Raw genomic sequence first — 22,616 nt, forward strand, 5'->3', positions numbered from 1 at the left:
TATATTGTTTCACAACAACCAATCCAAACGAAAGCAAAGATGGCGTGTTGCATCTCAATCCTACTAAAAATACTCCATGTGGTGTATTTCTGGCCGCCCTTATTTTTGTTTGTTATTATTTGGAAAAATTACGTGGTATAGTAAATTTTATTATTATATTAAGTATTTAGAATATAATTTAAAATAATTATGGCTCGTAGTAAATATATTTATGCGGTATGGCAAATCTTGTTGTCAGATATATAATATATATGTATATCAGTTATCATTATATAATTTTTCTGACAAATATATATATACAATTCGACAAATATATATATACAATTCGACAAATATACATATACAATTCGTCTCTCTCCTTCCTCTCTAGATATCACTCGCCACTCTCCTCCCTCTCTAGATATCACTCGCCTCTCTCCTCCCTCTCTAGATATCACTCACTTCTCTCCTCCCTCTCTCGATCTCGCTTGCTTCTCTCATTCTCTCTCAATCTCGTTTGTCAAATATACAAATACATATGTATACCAGTTATATATATATACAATTTTTTTTGTCAAATATACATATACATATACAATTCGACAGATATACATATACAATTCGCCTCTCGCTCGTCTCTCTCTTCCTCTCTCTCAATCTCGCTTGCCATATATACATACATACATATATATATATATATTTCAGTATTCGTATATTTCGATATATAAATAATTCGTGGATATAGTATTTGTATAATTCGCTATAACTTTTGTATAATTTGCTACAATATTTGTATAATGATAAAATTTATATTTGTCATTATAAATAATTAGAAAAACTATATCCATATGAAGTAATTATGCTTAAAAAATTTGTCAAATTTGAAAATTCTCTTAATTATTTTGAATTATTTATGATTTGTCCTTGTATAGTATAATAACTTTACTACTTTTCGTACTAGTTGGGCTATCTTACTTTTTAATGCTTTATGTACTATGAGATGAGACATAATAAATAAGTCAGAGCAAAACGCGGAGAACTGTTATACTAGTTGGAGTAAATGGAAGCACCATTGCTCTCCGCCGAACACCACCACCAGCTCATTGGGCTTGACGGTGATTATCGACCCGTTAATGGCCTGAAACAATGGTTGGTTATCTTTTGGATTGAGACAGTGAAGCTATGGGAGATTGGAGGTCCAATTGCTTTCAATATTCTTTGTCAATACGGGATCTACTCCATTACGGTTGCTTTCTGTGGTCATCTTGGTGCTGTTCAGCTCTCTGCTGTTTCTGTTGCTCAAAATGTCATTGGAACTTTCTCTTTCGGCTTCATGGTTCGTATTCTCTGTTCCTCCTTATTAATCTGCGTTTTTGGACATGAAAATCAAATATTTTTTACTTTATTTGGTATTTTTGAAGTTGGAGTTGTGTTTCTTGTACTTTTTGCAATGAATATTTGGAATTTTAATGTCCTCTTTCAAAAATATGGTTTATATGCCAATTTTTAAAAACTAACAAAATCACACAACTTGACTAGTTCAACTTAAAACATACAATCAAATTTGCTTTAAAAAGTAATAATCTTATGGATTGACACTCAGCTACTACTACTGTGTTTGGTTATAATTTTTGGAAATAATATTTGGATGTTTTTCAAATTCCAAACAACTTCGTGTTGTATTTGAAATTTCATTGCCAAACATTGATAGTCAAATAAAGTGAAAAAATTTCTGAAAAAAAAAGTGGAAAATTCTCATGGCCAAACGTGTATCTGTAATTTTTAGTTTCTTATTTGGGTATTTGTTGTAAACTTTGTGTAGTTGGGCATGGGGAGTGCTCTGGAGACTCTGTGTGGACAGGCATTTGGTGCTGGGCAAATACATATGCTTGGGATTTACACACAGCGGTCCATGGTTATTCTATTATTTAGTTCATTCCTTCTGTTGCCAATTTATATTTTTGCAACTCCGGTACTTAAGCTTTTAGGCCAAGAACATGATATGGCTGTTCTTGCTGGGAAATTTGCCCTGTTGTCAATCCCCGAGTTGTTTTCGTTGGCGGTCACTATTCCCACCTCGAAATTTCTGCAAGCACAGAGTAAAGTGAGTGTGCTGGCTTGTATTGGTTTTGTGGTTCTTTTACTACATGCACTTCTGCTATGGTTGTTCATATATGTATTCAACTTGGGTATAAATGGGGCTGCGTTAGTATTTAATATTACAGGTTGGGCCAATGCAATAGCTCAATCTGTCTACGTGGTAGTTTGGTGTAAGGATGGATGGACGGGATGGTCTTTGTCGGCATTGAATGACATTTGGGCATTTGTTAGACTCTCGATTTCCTCGGCTGTTATGTTATGCCTTGAAATATGGTACATGATGAGTATTATAGTCCTCACGGGACATCTCAAGGATGCAGTTATTGCTGTTGGATCCCTCTCTATTTGGTGAGTTTTCTGTCTTTCTTTTTTCTTTTCTTTTATAATGGCAGTGTCCAACCAGCTTGCGTGCAGCTCACCTATTTCACCAGAAGGGTAGAACCTATTGTCTCTCATTAACACATGTACAAAGAACTCTGTCTATCAAGACTTAGCGAGATAACAAAAGAATCATTTTGCGTTTGATTATTGTTGTTCTTTTTCATGTGTAATTAACAATTTTAGGACGGGATAATTAGCTGGACAATGCTTAAGCTCGTTAAAAATCATTTACTGACAGTGAAGCTACAACTTTGTCAAGATTCACGTTACTTAGAGTACTGAATTCTAAGCTAAACTGTGTAATTGATTGAATTTGTCAATTAAATTGTCATGTGCAAAGTTTGAGGTTTTATGCATAGGTTTTGATGAGATGAAATGTCGTAAGCTCCTTTATCAAACATGTATCAATATTTCCTTTTTTTTCTTTCTGTTTGTCTTTCAGCATGAATGTTGATGGGTGGGAAGCAATGTTGTTCATTGGAATCAATGCTGCCATAAGGTAATTAGCCTGATTGCTTGTAGAAAAATGTACTCCGTATGTTTTTGGGTTTGTTTTAATGCATCGTTGCTCTCTCAGCATTCGAGTCTCAAATGAGCTTGGGCTAGGGCATCCCAGGGCTACCAAATATAGTGTATATATCACATTGTTTCAATCACTCCTCATTGGGATACTCTGCATGATACTAGTACTGGCAGTAAGAAATCATCTGGCCATTCTTTTCACAAACAGCAAGGATTTGCAACGAGACGTTGCTGGCCTTGCTTGGCTTCTCGGAATAACCATGCTTCTTAATAGTGTTCAGCCTGTAATATCAGGTGTTGCTTTTATTTCATTTTTACTGTTTCTATGGTTAAAAGTGTCTTCGTCTTTGTGGTCCTTATCGTGGCAAATATTTTGCAGGTGTTGCTATTGGAGGTGGATGGCAAGGTTTAGTGGCTTGTATCAATTTGGGATCTTACTATGTTTTTGGTATACCTCTAGGATATATGCTTGGTTATGTCGTTAACTTTGGAGTCGTGGTAAGTTTAATCTCACTGTGTATTTGTAAGCATCTTTTTATAGGAAACTACTGGTGATGAATAGGAAACACTTCGTTTTAGTATCTCATAACTTTTTTGAACCTAAAAAAGTTTTGACAGAAATTTAATTTATCCAAATTTTGGATTTTATCGTGCAGGGTCTGTGGGGAGGAATGATAGCAGGACTTGCTTTGCAGACACTACTACTCTCATTTGTACTCTATAGAATTGATTGGAATAAAGAGGTAAGTGAAACAGTTGATGATTTTTGTACAATTAAACTCCAAAACAAATTAATTTGTCATTCTTTGTTGGAATTAGTTGGCCCTCCTCTGTAACCTGATTATCCTATAGACGACGTAAGGTTTTTTTTTTCCATGTTCAAATTTTGTTTGAATGTCATTGCACAATACTGCTGAATTTTATGTTCCTCCTCTTTTCTTTGAAAATTACAGATGAAGCAATACTAGTTAAATACTTAGTTCGTTACAGATTTTTTTTGAATCTTTCCTTTCAATATGATTTAGTCATGTGTAATAATAAGAAAGTGAAATGCAGGTTGAGCAGTCTGCAGCGCGCCTACGCAAGTGGGGAGGTCAAGACTTTGAAGCTGAGAAAACTCTTATTTCAGAGTCTACGAAGGACTTACCATAAGAGTATGAAGAGTCTTCATCTTTGTGTTTTTTAACCACTTAATGATTTTGGGTAGAAATCTACATGTAGTGAATGAAGTGGAGCCTAAATCCATGTCAGATGCCACGGTGGATGACAGCAAGTTATGAGGTGTACACGGGTAAAATACGGATCAAAAGGTTAACGGATTTTGTAGCGTGACCAGGCTAAAAGATACTCTTAACATTGTGAGTTGGGAACTGTTAGTTTTAATAGAAACATAGCTGTAATTTAGAAGATTAGGCTATGAGATGTTTGTTTGTTGTGCTCTTTCTCCTTTCTTGTTCTGTTGCTTTCCCACTCTCTTGCTTGTAGTTCAGCTTATCAGTGAATGATATAAGTCCTTTTAAGCCCAATTTCTCTGTTCTCTCTTTGTGAATGATATATGATGTCAATTCACAGCTTGGTTAGGGAATAAATTATCTCAAAAAGATAAATATGTGAAGGACTGGAACAACAATCAAAGCTACTCTTATCTAAAGAAAAAACTACTCGAAAATCTAAATTGAACTTTTCTTTTAATCCTGAGACACTAATCAAGTGTTATGAAGAGACTGTTGTATAGTTTACGTAAAAGTTTGTGAGATTAGGTCATTGTGGTCATTAGGGGTGTATATAGGAAATCAATAAATCACATCAAATTGAAACAAAAGAATTCAATTAATGGTTTGGTTAGACTTGATTTGATATAGGGATCAAGATTTTATCATAATTAGTTTGATTTATTAACTAAAGAAAGGTAACGAACCAAATCAATCCGACATTACATGTATTTAACTTTTAAAAACATTTGTTGTCATGTAATTTATAAATATTTTTTTAAAAAAAATTCATAGCTTCTATTTTTTAAACATATTATTTCAAGTTCAGACTTAAAATTTTAAATTTCCAATAAGTTTTATAGCCCACAAATATTAGTAACTCAAATAAATTCCAAAATAAAATCAAATCATTATTAATGTTGATAAATGAAGTCAATTCAACACTAGAAATGACAATAATAATGAATATCTATTTTTTAGCTTTGCAATGATTTAGATCGTTAAAATACATATCATAATCTTTTTGTTTAATGGGTAGGCATATTATTAATATTTATTAGATTTATCTTAGCATGATTTAATATTTTTAAATTATGATCATTTTCATTATCGCTTATTAATTTATAAAATTTGTTTTATGCGAATTTTTTTGTTGTTTTTGTTGTTGAATTGTAGTATCATCAGTCATCTCACATTTTATGTTATTTTCTTAAGAAATGTCTTCAATTGTATTTTATTAGGACTAGAGAAATATTTAAAATATAAGTTAATTATATATTTGTATGAAGACTTTACAAATAAACAAAAAAAGTAGAGAAAATTCGAGGTTGAAAAATTGGATTATTTAAAATACACTCCAAATTAAAACTTTCTTAAAGACTGTGTTAGGTCAACATTGATAAGTAATATGAAGCAGAAAGAGTATCTCTTCAATAATTGTGTTTAGGAATGTTTGGTATGGCGGATAACATTTTCTGTAAAAATGTTTTATAATATTTTTGTGTTTGGTTGGATAAAAATTTTGGACAGAATTTTCTCTAGCAAAACAATTTCCTTAAAAATAAGAAAATATAATCTTCTTAATTAAAGTAGGAAAAAAAATGTTTCATAAATGACATTTTACGTTTATTATATCCTCCTCATTCACGCAACGTCCCTCTCTTCCCCCTTCCACACCTATATTGTTTATCTAAATCACATATAAATATTTTTGAAATAATTTTTTTTACCTACTTATCAAACACTAGAAAATATTTTTTTTCTAAACATTTTCATGAAAAATATCTCCACCGCACCAAACACATAGTACTTTCACTTTTACTTTGTTTCAATTTTTAAATTTACTCATAATTAGATAATATGTTTTTATATAATTAAAAACTCATATGATATTACTAATTAAGAGTAACTTAATGAAAACACCCTTTACTTTTTTATGAGTAAATTTCTTGAGAAATATGTCCAAACTAAAAATTTATTTCGATGAATTTATGACTTATGATTTATAAGTAGGAGCGTTTATAGTTTGGATAAATATTGATTCAAATAAAACAATTGAAAACAAATCGATTTTATTTGTGTTTAATTTGATTTGGTTTAATATTTTTAAAACTCGATAAAAGTTGGTTGGGTCTTCATTTTGTTCAAAAAATGAAGAAATAACTTAATCTAACGTATAAATTATATACATATTAAAATTTATTTTTTATAATTACATATATATAATATATTAATTTTTCATGAACAATTTTAAGTATCTTATAAGTATATTATTTCATCAAAATATTTATAATTTAAGGGGGATTAATGGAATCAATTTGGGGGCAAATCCAATTGTTGGCACTTTCCATTTTAATTTCATTTTCTCCACCGTCAATAAAGACTTGACTGGAATGGAAAAAAGTATAGGAAAACTTACTCCAGATATGTATTTAAGGCCCTATAGTACATTATATAAATCTACTAATTAGAAATTACTAATACAACAACTTAATATGTGTCACGATCCGATTCTTCAGATCATGATGGCACCTACTATAACCCATCAGTAGGTAAGCCGATTCGTCAACCCGAAACTTCAATTAATGGGTTTGAAGACAGAAACTAAACAAGAGTAGCGAATTATATAAATAAGCAGAAAGAATAAGCGGAAGTAAACCAAAACATGATACAAACAACTAAAGATCCCTCCCAAAATCTGGAAGTCACAAGTACAGAGCTGTTACAAAATAAAAGACGAGTACAAGTCCCGAAAGTGGACCGAAAATATATACAACAACTAGCTAGTCTCAAAGGGAAAAAGGTGGGTCATCCATACTAAAAGAGACAGAAATGATCCAAAAACTCCAAGTGCTCACCCTAGTCTCCGAATCTAACTACAATAGGATCGATCTATCTACGGCGGTAGCTGATGCTCGGTCCTGCATCACGAAAGTTGATGCAGAGTGTAGTATGAGTACCCAAACAACAAGTACCCAGTGGGCATCATAGGCCGACTGAACAGAAAAGGTGAAAACAATATGAAAAAGAGGAATAAGCCTAATAGGAATCAACATAAGCATCTAAAGTGAAAAGAGTACTATCTACGAGAACTACAGCTGACAATATCCAACTGGCCCCCATAAACCCAGTAGGGACACTCGTGCGCAAGTTAAATAAAAATCTGGACGAACCCTCATAAACCCGTCGAGTACACAGAATAGCTACAACTACCAATGCTAGGAACAAAGAATCTACGACGTCAGAAACCGAAGAAATATATCATTTCCAAACCCAAAATCTCCAAGAGTCAACGAACAAGGGGTGCCTTAGGGGTTGAGGACGGAACTGGGACCTAGATGCTCGCCTGAATGTCCAACGCGGCCAAGGTCGGGACTGGGTGCACGGATGCTCGTCATAATACATCGGTACGGTCGAGGCCGGGACTGAATATCCGGATGTTTGCCATAATACATCGGTACGATCGAGGCTGGGAATGGATACCCAGATGCTCGCCGTAACGCATCGGTATGATCGAGGCCAGGACTGGGTACCCGAATGCTCGTCATACTAGCAAGCCGGCAGAGGCTGGGGCTAGGTACCTGGATGCTCCCCGATAACTCATAACGGAGGTCGAAACTGGGTACCTAGATGCTCACAGATAATTTATTCTATGGTTCCGAATATTCTCTTTTCCAACTAGACAACAACAGTACCAAGAATCTCCTCCCCAATGCGTCAACTGATATGCCGCCAGAACTTGAACCAGAGCCAAAGTCAAACGATCACGAAGTCTAGTATTGTCGACGCATCTCGGAGTCATGATTATACCGAGTTATGGATGAGGGTGTTATTAAGAGCAAGGGAATCGCCTAGATAAGGCCAACTACCAAAAATTAGCCTGCTACTCTATTATACAAGGATCTAAGTCCGTCGGAGCGACGCCGGGGCAACTAAAGTAGGTTTACAACCTATACTAAGGCCAACATACTCCACAATATCAGCAACATTCTAATTCAACTCTTCTTCTAATATTAAAAAATAATGATAGGACACGCATACTTTCAAATACCCAAAAAATCTGATAACAAGTCTAAAGCATGATTTCTAACAACTAAAATATACTATTAAGCTACCAACCCCAAATTCCAATTATTTCAACATGCTTTCACATATTCCATCTCAATCTAAAGAAAGGAAAAACGTAGCTTACCTATAGGCTGAACACGCGAGCTTCAAATCACAGTGTCAGAGCCTTTTCCTTCCGAGCGGTCTCAGAACGCTTCCACGCTGTGAAAATAGAAGAACAACGTCGATACGGTCATTTAGACACTAATTTCATATTCTTTGGAGACAGACCAATTTTAAAGTCTAAAATGGGGAATGTGGGACCCGCGTTCGAAATTCTAGATTTGAGCCCAAAATAGGTTATAAACGTCACCCCAAGATCACAAATCAACATTATAACATAATTCGTGGTGAAAAACTACGCGGGACAAGCATGCAACTAAAATTCACAAAATTCGAACTAAAAGGTGAAAATGACAGCTTCTTGATCAGCGAATTCTGAAAAAACTAGACCCTCCCAATCAAAAAAATTACACCATTATGTTTCTTGCAAAAAAAAAAATACAATCTAGCCTCAAAAATCACTAAAAATGGAGTTTAAATGATTAAGATACAATCTTCCAAAATTTCACCCAATTTCAATCCAAAAATGGCCAAAATAGTAGCTAGATTCAAATATTTACCTCACACAAAGCCTCCCCACAAGATTCTGAGTATACCAGCGGATTCCTCACGAAATTCTTTTGAACTTAGACCCTTGAATCGTCAAAATCGAGTTTATATAGACCAAGAAATAAATTCTCAAAATTCTTCAAAAATTAATTCTGAAAATAGGAAGGGTTGCTGCTATAATGCAAATCTTACCTCAAACGGAGAGTACCCAGCAGTCCCCAAGCACTCCAATGTATAGCTACAAACTTTTCGAACACACTAGGCTTCGAATCACCCAAAATGGAGCTGTAGAACTCAAGTTATAGGGTTTTAAAGTTGAGAGAAAAACTCAAAAACGGGCTGCCTTGCACCAGATTTTTTTGCTGCAATATTTGATTTTGTAAAAGTCCAAAATCTCTTACGGGGTGCTCGAGATGCGTTCGAAATCCGATAAAAATAAATCAGATATGCTACCCTACTAAATTCGACATTTCAGACTCAATGGCGTATTCAAAATTATCATACGAGGTCATTTTAATAAAAAGTGGATCTCACATCCAAGTACCATTTTAAGCCAAATTCCACAACGGGCCTATGGATTAGACCGAAAACTTCGGAAAGAAAACGATTTTATTTCTAGACCAAAATCGATATTTCGGAACTAACCGCATTGTCAGAATTTTCATCCGAGCGCATTTTCCGAGAATATTGACCAAAGTCAACCATAGGCTAGCTTTCAAAATCAAAAGTGTCAAATGGCCCCAAACTCGTATCGATTTCCTCGATAGTCATGCCAACAATGCTACTAACCTAATTTGGTCATTTCGGAGTTGATGCTACTAACCTAATTTGGCCAACATCAGAATTCGAATTTGAGGTCTCCTTGACCCAAAACTCAAAAAGTCACAACTAAATCAATTTAGGCCTTCAAAATATAAAAATGGGCTCGGGATCTCTAAAAATTCAGCCAACACTCCTTCTAGATCAAAAATCATCCCCCGAATCCAACAAAATCATCGGAATTCCATTCAGAGCATCGAAACTCCAAAAGTTGACCAAAGTCAAATTTTAGCCTAAAATTCCTCAAATTCTCAACTCAAGACCTCAAATTTTGATTACAACTCCAAAACTGATTTCGTAAACTCTCCTAGGACAATTTTGACATTCTGGAGCTGATAAAATCGACGGAAATTCGTTCTGAGATCCGTAGCTCCGGTTGGCCCCAAATACCAATTTTGAACACTCAAAGCTTATGAAAACTCAAAATTTTCAAAGAGTTAATTTTTCATAGAATTTTCTAAAATCCAACACCCGATACCAATCAGAAACAACTCGGGCAACTAAAGGGAGGGATAAAATGGTTATTTTATAAAAATTCCCAAAAATGACCTTCAGGTTCATTACAATACGATTGATAATTTAAATTTTATTTATCTTTTATATTTATATTTAATGTTGGAAAGGAAAAACAAAAGGCATATATTTTAGTGAAAATTTCATAAATGACATTTATATGATATTTTATTACTAGTTATAACATGTTTTTTTATCTTTCAAGTACTAACAGTAAAATACTAACAACTTATAACATTTTTATAATATAATAAAATAATTAAAAATGGATTAGAAAATAATAAAATAATAAATCTATTAATTATTTATCTTTCTGAAATCACTCAAACAAATTATAAATGGAAAAGATAATTTATAGTAATTACCATCTAATCAGGAGACTATAACTGATTAGATATTTATATTTCTTAAATTACTCAAATCTGTTTACTCAATTTGTTATTTGCTTTTACGAAAGAATTCTTTTTTAACATTTTTTTTTATTTTCGTTCCTATTATTTTTGGAAGAATTTTTCTATGGTATTGACGTATTGACATGAAGAGTAAAGGATTACTATCGATACTTATACAATATGGTGGCAGATGAAATTGTACAGATTAGTGCTATAATAAAAAAATTATGATTTTGTGTTCATTGATAAAAATATATTTAAATAAACAGATTAATTTTTTGAATTTATTTATTTTGAGAAATTTAATATTAATGTATAGTGTTCGATTTTATTGATTATGCATATATTAATTTTGGTGTATTTAATTATTTTTTTCAAAATAATAAATTATATAATAAGGTAACATCTGGATTAGCGAATGTGATTTGTTTGGAAGAATCGTTCATTGAAATGTTATATGAATTTGGCATGAATTTGCTATGAAATTGGTACATAGTGTTTATTTGTAGTATATTTACAGTGTGTTTTAATTTCATATGAATTTGATATAAACCTAGTATAATGTGTTTATATATAATTTGTTTACAATTTGTATTAATTTGATATGAAGTTGGTATAAATGTGGTATATTTTTTTGTCTTTTCTCACTGTACAGAAGTTTGCATAATTATATGCAATTGGTATCCAGTTAGAATTATAGGTGTATTATATTTTATGTGTATAAATATGATATGTAGCTGAATTTCAATTTTATAAAATTACTTGCTAAGCTTTATTTTAAATACAACAACAACAACAACCCAGTGAAATCCCACATCGTGGGGTCTGGGGAGGGTAGAGTGTACGCAGACCTGACTCCTACCAATGTAGGACGGCTGTTTCCGAAAGACCCCCGGCTCAATAAAAGCATAGAAAAAGGTCAGACAAGATTATTAGAGTAAATAAGTAGATGACGAAAACGGTCCAAACAATAGTATAATCAAAGCACAAAAAAAACAGTAGATATTATTATTAGATAATAACATAAATACCATAAATAACATACATCAGAGTACAAGGAATCATAGTGCGTTAATACGCCTACGAATAAGGGTGAATAAAACCACTATGTACTAGCCTTCTACCCTAATGTGTGTCCTCCACACCCTCCTATCTAGGGTCATGTCCTCGGTAAGTCGTAAATGCGTCATGTCATGTCTGATCACCTCTCCCCAATATTTCTTCGGCCTACCCCTACCTCTATTGAAATCATCCATGGCCAACCTCTCACATCTCCGCACTGGTGCATTTGAGACTCTCCTCTTCACATGTCCAAACCATCTCAGTCGCGTTTCCCGCATCTTGTCTTCCACCGCGGCCACTCCTACCTTTTCTCGAATAGCCTCATTTCTAATCATGTCACTCCTGGTATGCCCACACATCCATCTCAACATTCTCATCTCGTCAACCTTCATCTTTTGCACGTGGGAGACCTTAACTGGCCAACACTCCGCCCCATATAACATAGCTGGTCTAACGACCACTTTGTAGAACTTGCCCTTAAGTTGTGGTGGCACCTTCTTGTCACATAACACCCCGGAGGCGAGCCTCCATTTCATCCATCCTGCCCCAATACGGTGTGTGACATCCTCGTTGATCTCTCCGCTGTCTTGCATGATAGAACCAAGGTACTTAAAACTACTTCTCTTTTGGATGGCTTGGTCCCCGAGCCTAACTTCCGCGCCAACCTCTTGAAGTGTCTCACTGAACTTGCACTCTAGGTACTCTGTCTTGGTCCTACTCAGCTTAAACCCCTTAGACTCCAAGGTGCATCTCCAATCTTCTAGCTTAGCGTTAACTCCGCTACGAGTCTCATCGATGAGGACTATGTCGTCCGTAAAAAGCATACACCATGGCACCTCACCTTGAATTTGTCGCGTCAATCCATCCATCACCAAGGCAAATAGGAACGGGCTAAGAGCTGATCCTTGATGCAACCCCATCATAACTGGGAAGTGTTCTGAGTCCCCTCCTACTGTCCTTACCCTGGTTTTGGCACCCTCGTACATGTCCTTGATCACCCTTATGTACGCTACAGGTACACCTTTAGCCTCCAAATATCTCCATAGTATCTCTCGTGGGACTTTATCGTAAGCCTTTTCCAAGTCGATGAATACCATATGCAAGTCTCTCTTCCTCTCCCTATATTTCTCCATTAGTCTCCTCATACGGTGGATGGCTTCTGTAGTTGAGCGTCCCGGCATAAATCCGAACTGGTTCTCTGAAATAGACACGCCTCTCCTCACCCTAATCTCTACCACTCTTTCCCACACTTTCATAGTATGGCTTAGAAGCTTAATACCTCTATAGTTGTCACAGCTCTGGCTATCCCCTTTGTTTTTGTAAAGCGGGATCATGATGCTCGATCTCCATTCTACGGGCATCGTTGCCGTCGTAAAGATGACATTAAATAACCTAGTCAGGCATTCCAAACCTACCGAGCCCGCACTCTTCCAAAATTCTCCAGGGATCTTGTCAGGTCCGGTCGCTCTTCCCCAGCGCATTCTACGAACAGCATTCTTAACCTCATCGACCGTAATACTCCTACAACCCCCAAAATCGTGACTCCTTCCTGTATGTTCCAAATCTTCCAACACAATTTCTCTGTCCCCTTTGTCATTCAAAAGTTTATGGAAGTATGACTGCCATCTTTGTTTGATAAGGTTCTCCTCTACCAATACTTTTCCGTCTTCGTCTTTAATGCACTTCACTTGATCCACATCGTGTGCCCTTCTCTCCCGGGCCCTGGCTAGCCTGAATAATTTTCTGTCCCCATCTTTCTCTTCCAGTTCAGCATAAAGACGTTCAAAAGCTGCCATTTTTGCCGTTGCAACCGCCGACTTCGCCTCCTTCCTCGCTATCTTATACAGTTCTCCATTCGTCCACTTCTCCACCTCATCCTTGCTCTCCATCAGCTTAGCATATGCCACCTTTTTTGCTTCCACTTTCCCTTGCACTTCTCCATTCCACCACCAGTCCCCTCGATGCCGACTACGACTACCTGTCGAGACTCCTAGCACTTCCCTTGATACAGCCCTAATATAACTAGCTGTCCTATCCTACATATCGTTCGCATCCCCACTACTATCCCAGGCTCCCATATCCTTCAATTTCTCTTCCATCTCAAGGGCACTAACTGTTGTCAAACTCCCCCATCTGATCCTAGGTCGTTCTTCCCCGACCCTCCTCGTCCTCGTCATCTTTATCCCTAAATCCATCACTAAAAGCTTATGTCGGGTTGTAAGGTTGTCGATCGGGATGACCTTACAGTCTTTGCACAAACCTTTATCATCCTTCCTAAGGAGTAAAAAATATATCTGAGTTTTAGCCACTGAACTACGGAAGGTTACCAAGTGGTCCTCCTTCTTTGGGAAACTCGAGTTGGCTATCACCAATCCGAAAGCTCTTGCGAAATCCAGCAGTGCGGTTACTCCTCCATTTCTGTCCCCAAAGCCAAAGCCCCCATGCACATCATCATACCCTCCCGAAATAGATCTGATGTGCCCATTGAAATCTCCTCCCATGACAAGCTTCTCAGTAGGTGGTATGCCTCCCACTAACTCGTCCAACTCCTCCCAAAAGCGCCTCTTATCCTCCTCGCATAAGCCCGCTTGCGGCGCATAAGCACTAATAACGTTCAACGTGATCCCTTCAACGACCATTTTAATCGACATAATCCTATCATTGACTCTCCTAACCTCCACCACCTGATCCCTTAAATCACTGTCTATTAAAATGCCTACCCCATTTCTATACTTCGATTTACCAGAAAACCAAAGCTTATACCTGTCTACCTCCTTAGCTTTAGAGCCGACCCATTTTGTCTCCTGGACACAGGCTATATTAATCTTCCTCTTCTTTAGAATCTTAACCAGTTCTATGGATTTACCCGTTAACGTCCCAATGTTCCAAGAACCTATTCTTAGTCTAGACGCTCCTTTAACCCACTTACCTCTCCTTACCCTCGTCCCCGTCAATGAGCGAGAACATGACCCTAGTCTACCATCACTATCCAAAGCCACGAAAATGCGTATGAACTAATAAATTATTCGGGGGTTTAAAATCGGCAAAATGTAACTACAAGTATATGAACAAAGGATAGAATATAAAGATATAAAAACCGGAAGTACCAACTCCGGTAGAAATGAACCTGGTTGCCGCCTGAAAATACTGCTCACGTCGGAGTACTGTTCACGTCGGTGTACTTAGTTGTGTTGCAGCGGTTGTTCGTCACCGGAAATACAGATCTATACACCTGGGAAAAAAAAAAAAAAAAAAACTTTGTCGGAAAAACTAGAGCTTCGCCGGAAAAACTGGAGCTTCGCCGGAAAAACTTGAGATGTATTTCAGTAGTACCATTTCCACCGATCCACAATGGTCCTCTCACAAGAGCTCGGCAGCAGCCAAACAACGTTGCAACTACAGCTGCTCCAACGCTGCGCGTCGCCGGAGTTGTTGCAGCTCGCGTCGTTGATGTTCGCTGGACAGCAGGTGCTGCTGCTGTTGCCGTGCGTGGAGGTCGCCGCTGCTTGGTTACTGTTCGCTGGACAGCAGCTCGGAGGACGAAAGGTGCTCGTCGGTGGCTATGGTTTCTCGCCGGTGAAGGAGGGAGAAGGGGGGTGGCGTCGGAATTTGGAAGTTACCGTTACACCAAAAGTATAAAAGAATTATAATATTGTCGAATCACTTAACATTTAAATGACACTAAATCAAATGACACTAAAACGTTTAGTATACTGCATAGTAACACTGATAAAACAAAAACATAATATATGTCATTTAATTTCAAAAACTAAAGCAAAAAATTTACAGCATTCTAAATCAAAAAAAAGAAGGAAGATATGAACCTATTCTTTATGTGGCAAATGATTTCAAGGGTCTTGGTGTAGGATAATTAATGATGTCCGAAGCCTGTTCTTTTGCTATGTGTGGACCATCAAATTTTCTAGCAACAATACCGGTTACTTTGCTCTAGCTAATTGCTTTCTCATTGATCTTGTATGTTCCATATTGCCAGAGAATTGTCTCGTACCTTGATATTTTGCATCAATGTCAATGTCACTCATGCTAATTTCATATCAACTAATATAATATATTATAACAGTATTCACAATATGATTCTTTAATTTCATACCAATTACACATGTTATAACAATTTCATACCAAAAAATACACGCATTATAACAGTATACATAATATGAAATTTATACCAACTTCATGCTTATTACAAATACAAAGTACACATCAATTTCATAATAAAGATTTACGATACTGTTTCATACCAATTCCATATCAATTTCTTAACAAATAATACGCACAGGTTATAACAATTTCAAACTAATTTCATATCAAGTAATATACACATTATAATAATTCTATACTAATTTTGTATCAAATAATACACATATTATAACAATTTCATACTTGCATTTTTTTGCATATACACACAGTACACCAAAATAAAATTATTTTCATGTCAACAAAAAAATCATAGTCAATAAATAAAGTCTATTAATTTCGTACCAATTTTACTCCAATTTCATATCATTATATATAAAAAATATATTTTTAAACAAAATTAATTTATTAAAAATATCTTCACAACATGTTCAAGCCTTTTTGACTAGGGATTTTTTGAATCCTCTTTCAATATTGAACTAGATATTTTTCTTGAGGGTTTTGAAGACTCTCCCCTCGAAACACTCTTTGGCTTCTTTTGTTTATTTGATCTAAAAAATCAAAATCAGAATTTTAATAATCAAATGAAGAAAATTGCACCATCTTGCTCTTTCATTTTTTCTCCTTTTGGTTTGAAGAAGTTGAGATTTTCTTCACCATCAGCACAATCTTTATGACAAGGGTTTGAATCTTCTTGGCTAGATTTTTATTCTTCTTTAAAGGAGAGATATTTTTTTTCACTGGATAGACATTCTTCTCCATTGGTGTTTGCGTTAAAATATGAAAATTTGGTGGCTCTATCTCGACTAATGTTTTATCCTCGACAATCCTAAGACTTTTTCTAGGTGTAAGAACAAGTTTTTAATTCTTATGCTGAAGATATTTTTTTGAGCGAGAAAGATAGAGCCAGTTGAGATGAAATTTTATTGAATATGGTGATATGACGAAGACTATTGTTAATGATGGAGAAAGAAAAGAATTACTGTGAGATATGAGGGATGGAAAAACGTGTATAATATAAAAGTAAATCACTTAAAGATAGTAATGGATTGTTACAAAGGTAAAGCACTAACTTTCCATGTCTTTTCCTCTTTCTTATTTATTGTGATGATATTTAATAATTTTTTAATGAATTAAAATTAATTTATTGTAGTGATTGGATTATTCCAATAAATACATTGTATTTGTGATTGTCACTCATATTAATTATGTTTTAATTTAATATATTAAAAAGAAATTAATTTAAATTGTTATTTTCTTTTATGAAAGAATTCTTTTTCAACATTTTTTCTGATTTTCATTCTTATCATTTTTGGAAGAATTTTTCTCCGGTATTGAAGTATTGAATGGAGAGTAAAGGATTACTATCTATAGTTATACAATATGGTGGCTGTTGACATCCAATTTTGGCCTGACTTTTGTAAAATTAATACTTTTAATTTTTATTTTGTTAAATAGTTCAAAATTGCACTTTTACAATTTTAAATCAATTTTATCGATAATTATCCTTAGATGAGGATTTTCTCAGTTTATTTTTAAAAAATTTTAGTTATAGCTATTTTTTATCATAGTTCGTCAATTTGCATTTTTACATGTCATTTGTTATATTTGTTCATATTCATTTTAGTATTTTTAGCACAGTCTAGATATACATTAAAATACAGATAAATATTAAATTTTACCCACAATTATATCTACCCCACTAATCACACAAATTTTCCCCACAATTATACCTACCCCACTAATCACACAAATTATCCACACAATTATACCTACTCCACTAATCACATAAATTTTTCCACACAATTTTACCTACCCTACTAATCACACAAATATTTCCACAATTTTACCTATCCCACTAATCACACACAATTTTTTACACATATATAACCATTTTCAAACTCTCTCTCTCTCCTCTCGTATTCTTCCTAAAAGAAAACACCAATCAACAACTACCACAAAAGTCCAACACCTATATACTATAATTTTCTACACCTATGTAATCATTTTCAAACTCTTTATCTCTCTCATCTCTTATTCTTCCTAAAAAATCACACCCATCAACAACTACAACAAAAGTTTAACACCTACACATTACAATTTCCTACACCTATATAACTATTTTTAAACTCTTTCTCTCTCATCTCTAATTCTTCCTAAAAAAAAATACTCATAATATTTATTCTTCTTCTCTACTCTCTCCCTCACCCTCACTATAAATAACATCAATTTTAACTCTTCTTCACTACTTTTATCCCTCTCCTTCACATTTCTCCATTAAAATCAACCAACAACCACCAAACCACCAAAATCCTCTTCTTTTCTAGCCAAACACACTTTATTTTTGGTTAGGTTTGAACTTTCACTCCCAAATCTAACTAGACATAAATGTTGCTTCACTTTGTTTTATGATTTGTTGTTCTTGTTGCTATGTTTTGTTGCATTTCCACGTATATTTTGCTCTGTTTCAGATATGGACGGAGGGTTCAAACTCCAGACATTGTTTTCTGTATTTTCATGTTCTCCGGTCATTATTCATGATTCGCCGTTAAGTTTTTTTTATTTACTATTTTTGTTTGGGTCATTTTGTTCGGCATTTTTAGTTAATTTGGACGTCTTTAATGTTATTCTTTTACTTCAATTTTGTTTGTTTCCTTTTAAAACTATTTGCAAGACTCTTGCCAATGAAAAAATCTCTCCGTCGGTTTTTGAGGCCTCCCCATTTTAAAAGACGAAATTTAGTTTAAGTTTATTGTTTGAACAGACTAATTTATATTTTCATTTAGTTATAACTTTTGCTAGTGCACTGATTTTAGATTTTCTTCTTTTTCTAATAAATTGCCTAGTTATAGAGCATTAGTTTTGTTTTATGTAAAGTGATATATGTAGTGGTAAAATTATTAATTAATTCATAATTTCACATATATGATATTTTATTGACACGCGTTTATTGTATCATTGTTTGTTCTTGTTTTTTTTTATACTTATTACTATTACTTTTCATATTGTTAGATTATTTCTTAAAGAGTTTTAAATTATTATTATTATTGTTGTCCTACCATTAATGATATATGTATATTTTATTGCTATGAATAACTTTGGTTAACCCACTTTGGTTATTGCTTTGTATTTAGGAGATTGATTACCCTTTGAAATTTTTATTTAAATCAACCGTGAATATATATTATATTTTGGTAAGTTAAAATTGGTCAATGAAAAAATCTCTCCGTCGATTTTCGAGGCCTCTCCATTTTAAAAGACGAAAATTTTAGTTTAAGTTTACATTGCATATTATATATTACAAGTTGAAATTGGCCGATGAAGAAATTACCGTCGATTTTCAAGGCCTCCCATGTTAATAAGACGGGATTTATTTTTGTATTATTATTATTATTCATATTATTATTATTATTATTATTTATTCATTATTAACACGTTTACTAAGTATTTTTATAGGTGTTGTAGCACAAACCGACTGATATACAGTCCATGTATAACTGATATACAAGAAATTTGGTGGATGTATACACTGATATACAGCGTATATACAACTGCGATATACAGTGAAATTGTGCTTAAGGCCCAAAACGCATATAACCCAACAGCTTAGTTTAGGCATACAGAAACTAAGTGTCGGGCAATATTTTTATGTGTTATTTATTGTTTATTTATATTAATTCGGGTTGTAATAATTTATTCACTTATGTTATTTATGTTTGTTTAGATATTAATTTTAATTTATTTTAACTTAATTAGATTCCCCTAAAGATAAACCAATTCATGTTAATTCACTCTTTAGATGATTTCCTACCTTTACTTAGGCATTTGATAAACTTTACTTCTTTTTTTTTTATACATGTATATTATTTTCAATGTTTAAGTTTGATCTTTTCTAAAAAATTTAAAGTCTTCGTTTCCTTTTAAATTAATATTTTTAAAAGTTAGTCAAATAATTTTCAAATCGTCGGATAACCGCACGTTAGCAACCACTTTGAATGTTTAACGCCTTCTCAAAGTGGAAATAAGAACCACGTACCTTTTTCTCTGAATTTTTAAGACTTAAATCTGTTAGGGTCTTTTAAATTAAGTTTTCTTAATTTCTTTAAAAGATTAAGTGGCGACTCCTCTTTTCTAAAATTAATTTTTTCTCTATAAAGTTGAAATTAATTTTAAACCGTCTTTTTCCAACATAACAGTGGTAGATAAAAGTGTACAGATTAGTGCTATAATAAATTTTTTTATGATTATTGTGTTCATTGATAAAAATATATTTAAATAAATAGATTAGTTTTTTAAATTTATTTGTTTTGAGAAATTTTATATTAATGTATAGTGTTCGATTTTATTGATTATGCATATATTAATATTGGTGTATTTAATTTTGTTTTTTCAAAGAATAAATTATATAATAAGTTAACATCTGGATTAGTGAATGTGATTTGTTTAGAAGAATTGTTCATTGGAATGTTATATGAATTTGGCATGAATTTGCTATGAAATTGGTACATAGTGTTTATTTGTAGTATGTTAATAGTGTGTTTTAATTTGATATGAAATTGATATAAAACTAGTATATTGTGTTTATATATATGTTATAACAATTTCATACCAAAAAATACATGCATTATAACAGTATACATAATATGAAATTTATACCAACTTCATGCTTATTACAAACACAAAATACACACCAATTTCATAATAAAGACTTTCGATATTGTTTCATACCAATTCCACATCAATTTCTTACCAAATAATAAGACATGTTATAACAATTTCAAACTAATTTCATACCAAGTAATACACACATTATAATAATTTCATACTAATTTTTTATCATATAATACACACATTATAACAATTTCATACTTGCATCTTTTTGCATATACACACAGTACACCAAAATAAAATTATTTTTATGTCAACACAAAAATCATAGTCAATAAATAAAGTCTATTAATTTCGTACCAATTTTACTCCAATTTCATATCACTACAACAACAACAACAACAACCAGTGAAATCCCACAACTTAGGGTCTGGGAGGGTAAAGTGTACGCAGACCTTACTCCCACCAAGATAGGACGATTGTTTCCGAAAGACCCTCGGCTCAATAAAAATATAAAAAGAGGTTAGATACTGCTAAGAAGTACAAGAAGTTCAAAGCGTTATATGAAAGCAAATAACGAAAGCGACACAGATAAAATAGAGTAATCAAAGTACAGAAAATAATAAATAATAACAGAAAGCAGAACACAAGAAATTATAGTGCGCTAATGCGCCTACTAATAAGGAGGATTAACGAGACTATGTACTAGCCTTTTACCCTAATGTGGGTCATCCACACCCTCCTATCTAGGGTCATGTCCTCGATAAGCTGTAATTGCGCCATGTCCTGTCTAATCACCTCTCCCCAATATTTCTTCGGCCTACCCCTACCTCTCCTGAAACCATCCATGGCCAACCTCTCACACATCCGCACTGGGGCATCTGTGTCTCTCCTCTTCACATGCCCAAACCATCTCAGTCGCATTTTCCGCATCTTATTTTCCACCGAGGCCACTCCTACCTTGTCCCGAATAGCCTCGTTTCTAATCATGTCGCTCCTGGTATGCCCACACATCCATCTCAACATTCTCATCTTGACAACTTTCATCTTTTGAATGTGAGAGACCTTAACCGGCCAACACTCCACCCCATAAACATAGCCGGTCTAACCACCACTTTGTAGAACTTGCCCTTAAGTTGTGGTGGCACCTTCTTGTCATATAGCACACCGGAAGCGAGCCTCCATTTCATCCACCCTGACCCAATACGATGTGTGACATCATCCTTAATATCCCCGTTGCCTTGCATGATAGATCCAAGGTACTTGACACTACTTTTCTTTTAGATGGCCTGGTCACCAAGCCTAACTTCCGCGCCAACCTCCTGAGGTATTTCACTGAACTTGCACTCTAAGTACTCTGTCTTGGTCCTACTCAACTTAAACCCTTTAGACTCCAAGGTATGTCTCTAATCCTTTAGGTTAGCGTTAACTCTGCTACGAGTCTCATCGATCAGGACTATGTCATCCGCGAAAAGCATACACCATGGCACCTCACCTTGAATTTGTCGCGTCAATCCATCCATCACCAAGGCAAATAAAAATGGACTAAGAGCTGATCATTTATGCAACCCCATCACAATTGAAAAGTGCTCTGAGTCCCCTCCTACTGTCCTTACCCTGGTTTTGGCACCGTCATACATGTTCTTGATCACCTAATGTACGCCACAGGTACACCTTTAGCCTCCAAACATCTCCATAGTATCTCTCGTGGAACTTTATCGTAAGCTTTTTCTAGATCAATGAATACCATATGCAAGTCCCTCTTCCTCTCCATATACTACTCCACCAGTCTCCTCATAAGATAGATGGCTTTTGTAGTTGAGAGTCCCGACATAAATTCGAATTGGTTCTCTGAAATAGATGTGTCTCTCCTCACCCGCATCTCCACCACTATTTTCCACACTTTCATAGTATGGCTTAGAAGCTTGATACATCTATAGTTGTTGCAGCTCTGGATATCTCCCATGTTTTTGTATAGAGGGATCATTACGCTCGACCTCCATTCTTCGGGCATCATTGCCGTCTTAAAGACGATATTAAATAACCTAGTCAACCACTCCAAACCTATCGAGCTCGCGCTCTTCCAAAATTCCTCAGAAATCTCGTCAGGTCCGATCGCTTTTCCCCAGCGCATCCTACGCACAGCACCCTTAAC

The 22,616-nt window shown here is 34.6% G+C and overlaps 1 protein-coding gene across 1 annotated transcript; it reads left to right on the forward strand.

The window, feature by feature from the left end:
- Positions 1-977: 977 nt before the first annotated feature.
- Positions 978-4,508, forward strand: LOC129896058 (protein DETOXIFICATION 35-like). Its single transcript, XM_055971876.1, has 7 exons — positions 978-1,315; positions 1,802-2,427; positions 2,903-2,959; positions 3,038-3,276; positions 3,362-3,480; positions 3,639-3,725; positions 4,039-4,508. The coding sequence occupies exons 1-7, from the start codon at positions 1,040-1,042 to the stop codon at positions 4,132-4,134; spliced, it is 1,500 nt and encodes a 499-aa protein (XP_055827851.1). The 5' UTR covers positions 978-1,039; the 3' UTR covers positions 4,135-4,508.
- Positions 4,509-22,616: the final 18,108 nt, after the last annotated feature.

Source organism: Solanum dulcamara, chromosome 7, assembly GCF_947179165.1.
Source record: "Solanum dulcamara chromosome 7, daSolDulc1.2, whole genome shotgun sequence".
Lineage (NCBI taxonomy): Eukaryota > Viridiplantae > Streptophyta > Magnoliopsida > Solanales > Solanaceae > Solanum > Solanum dulcamara.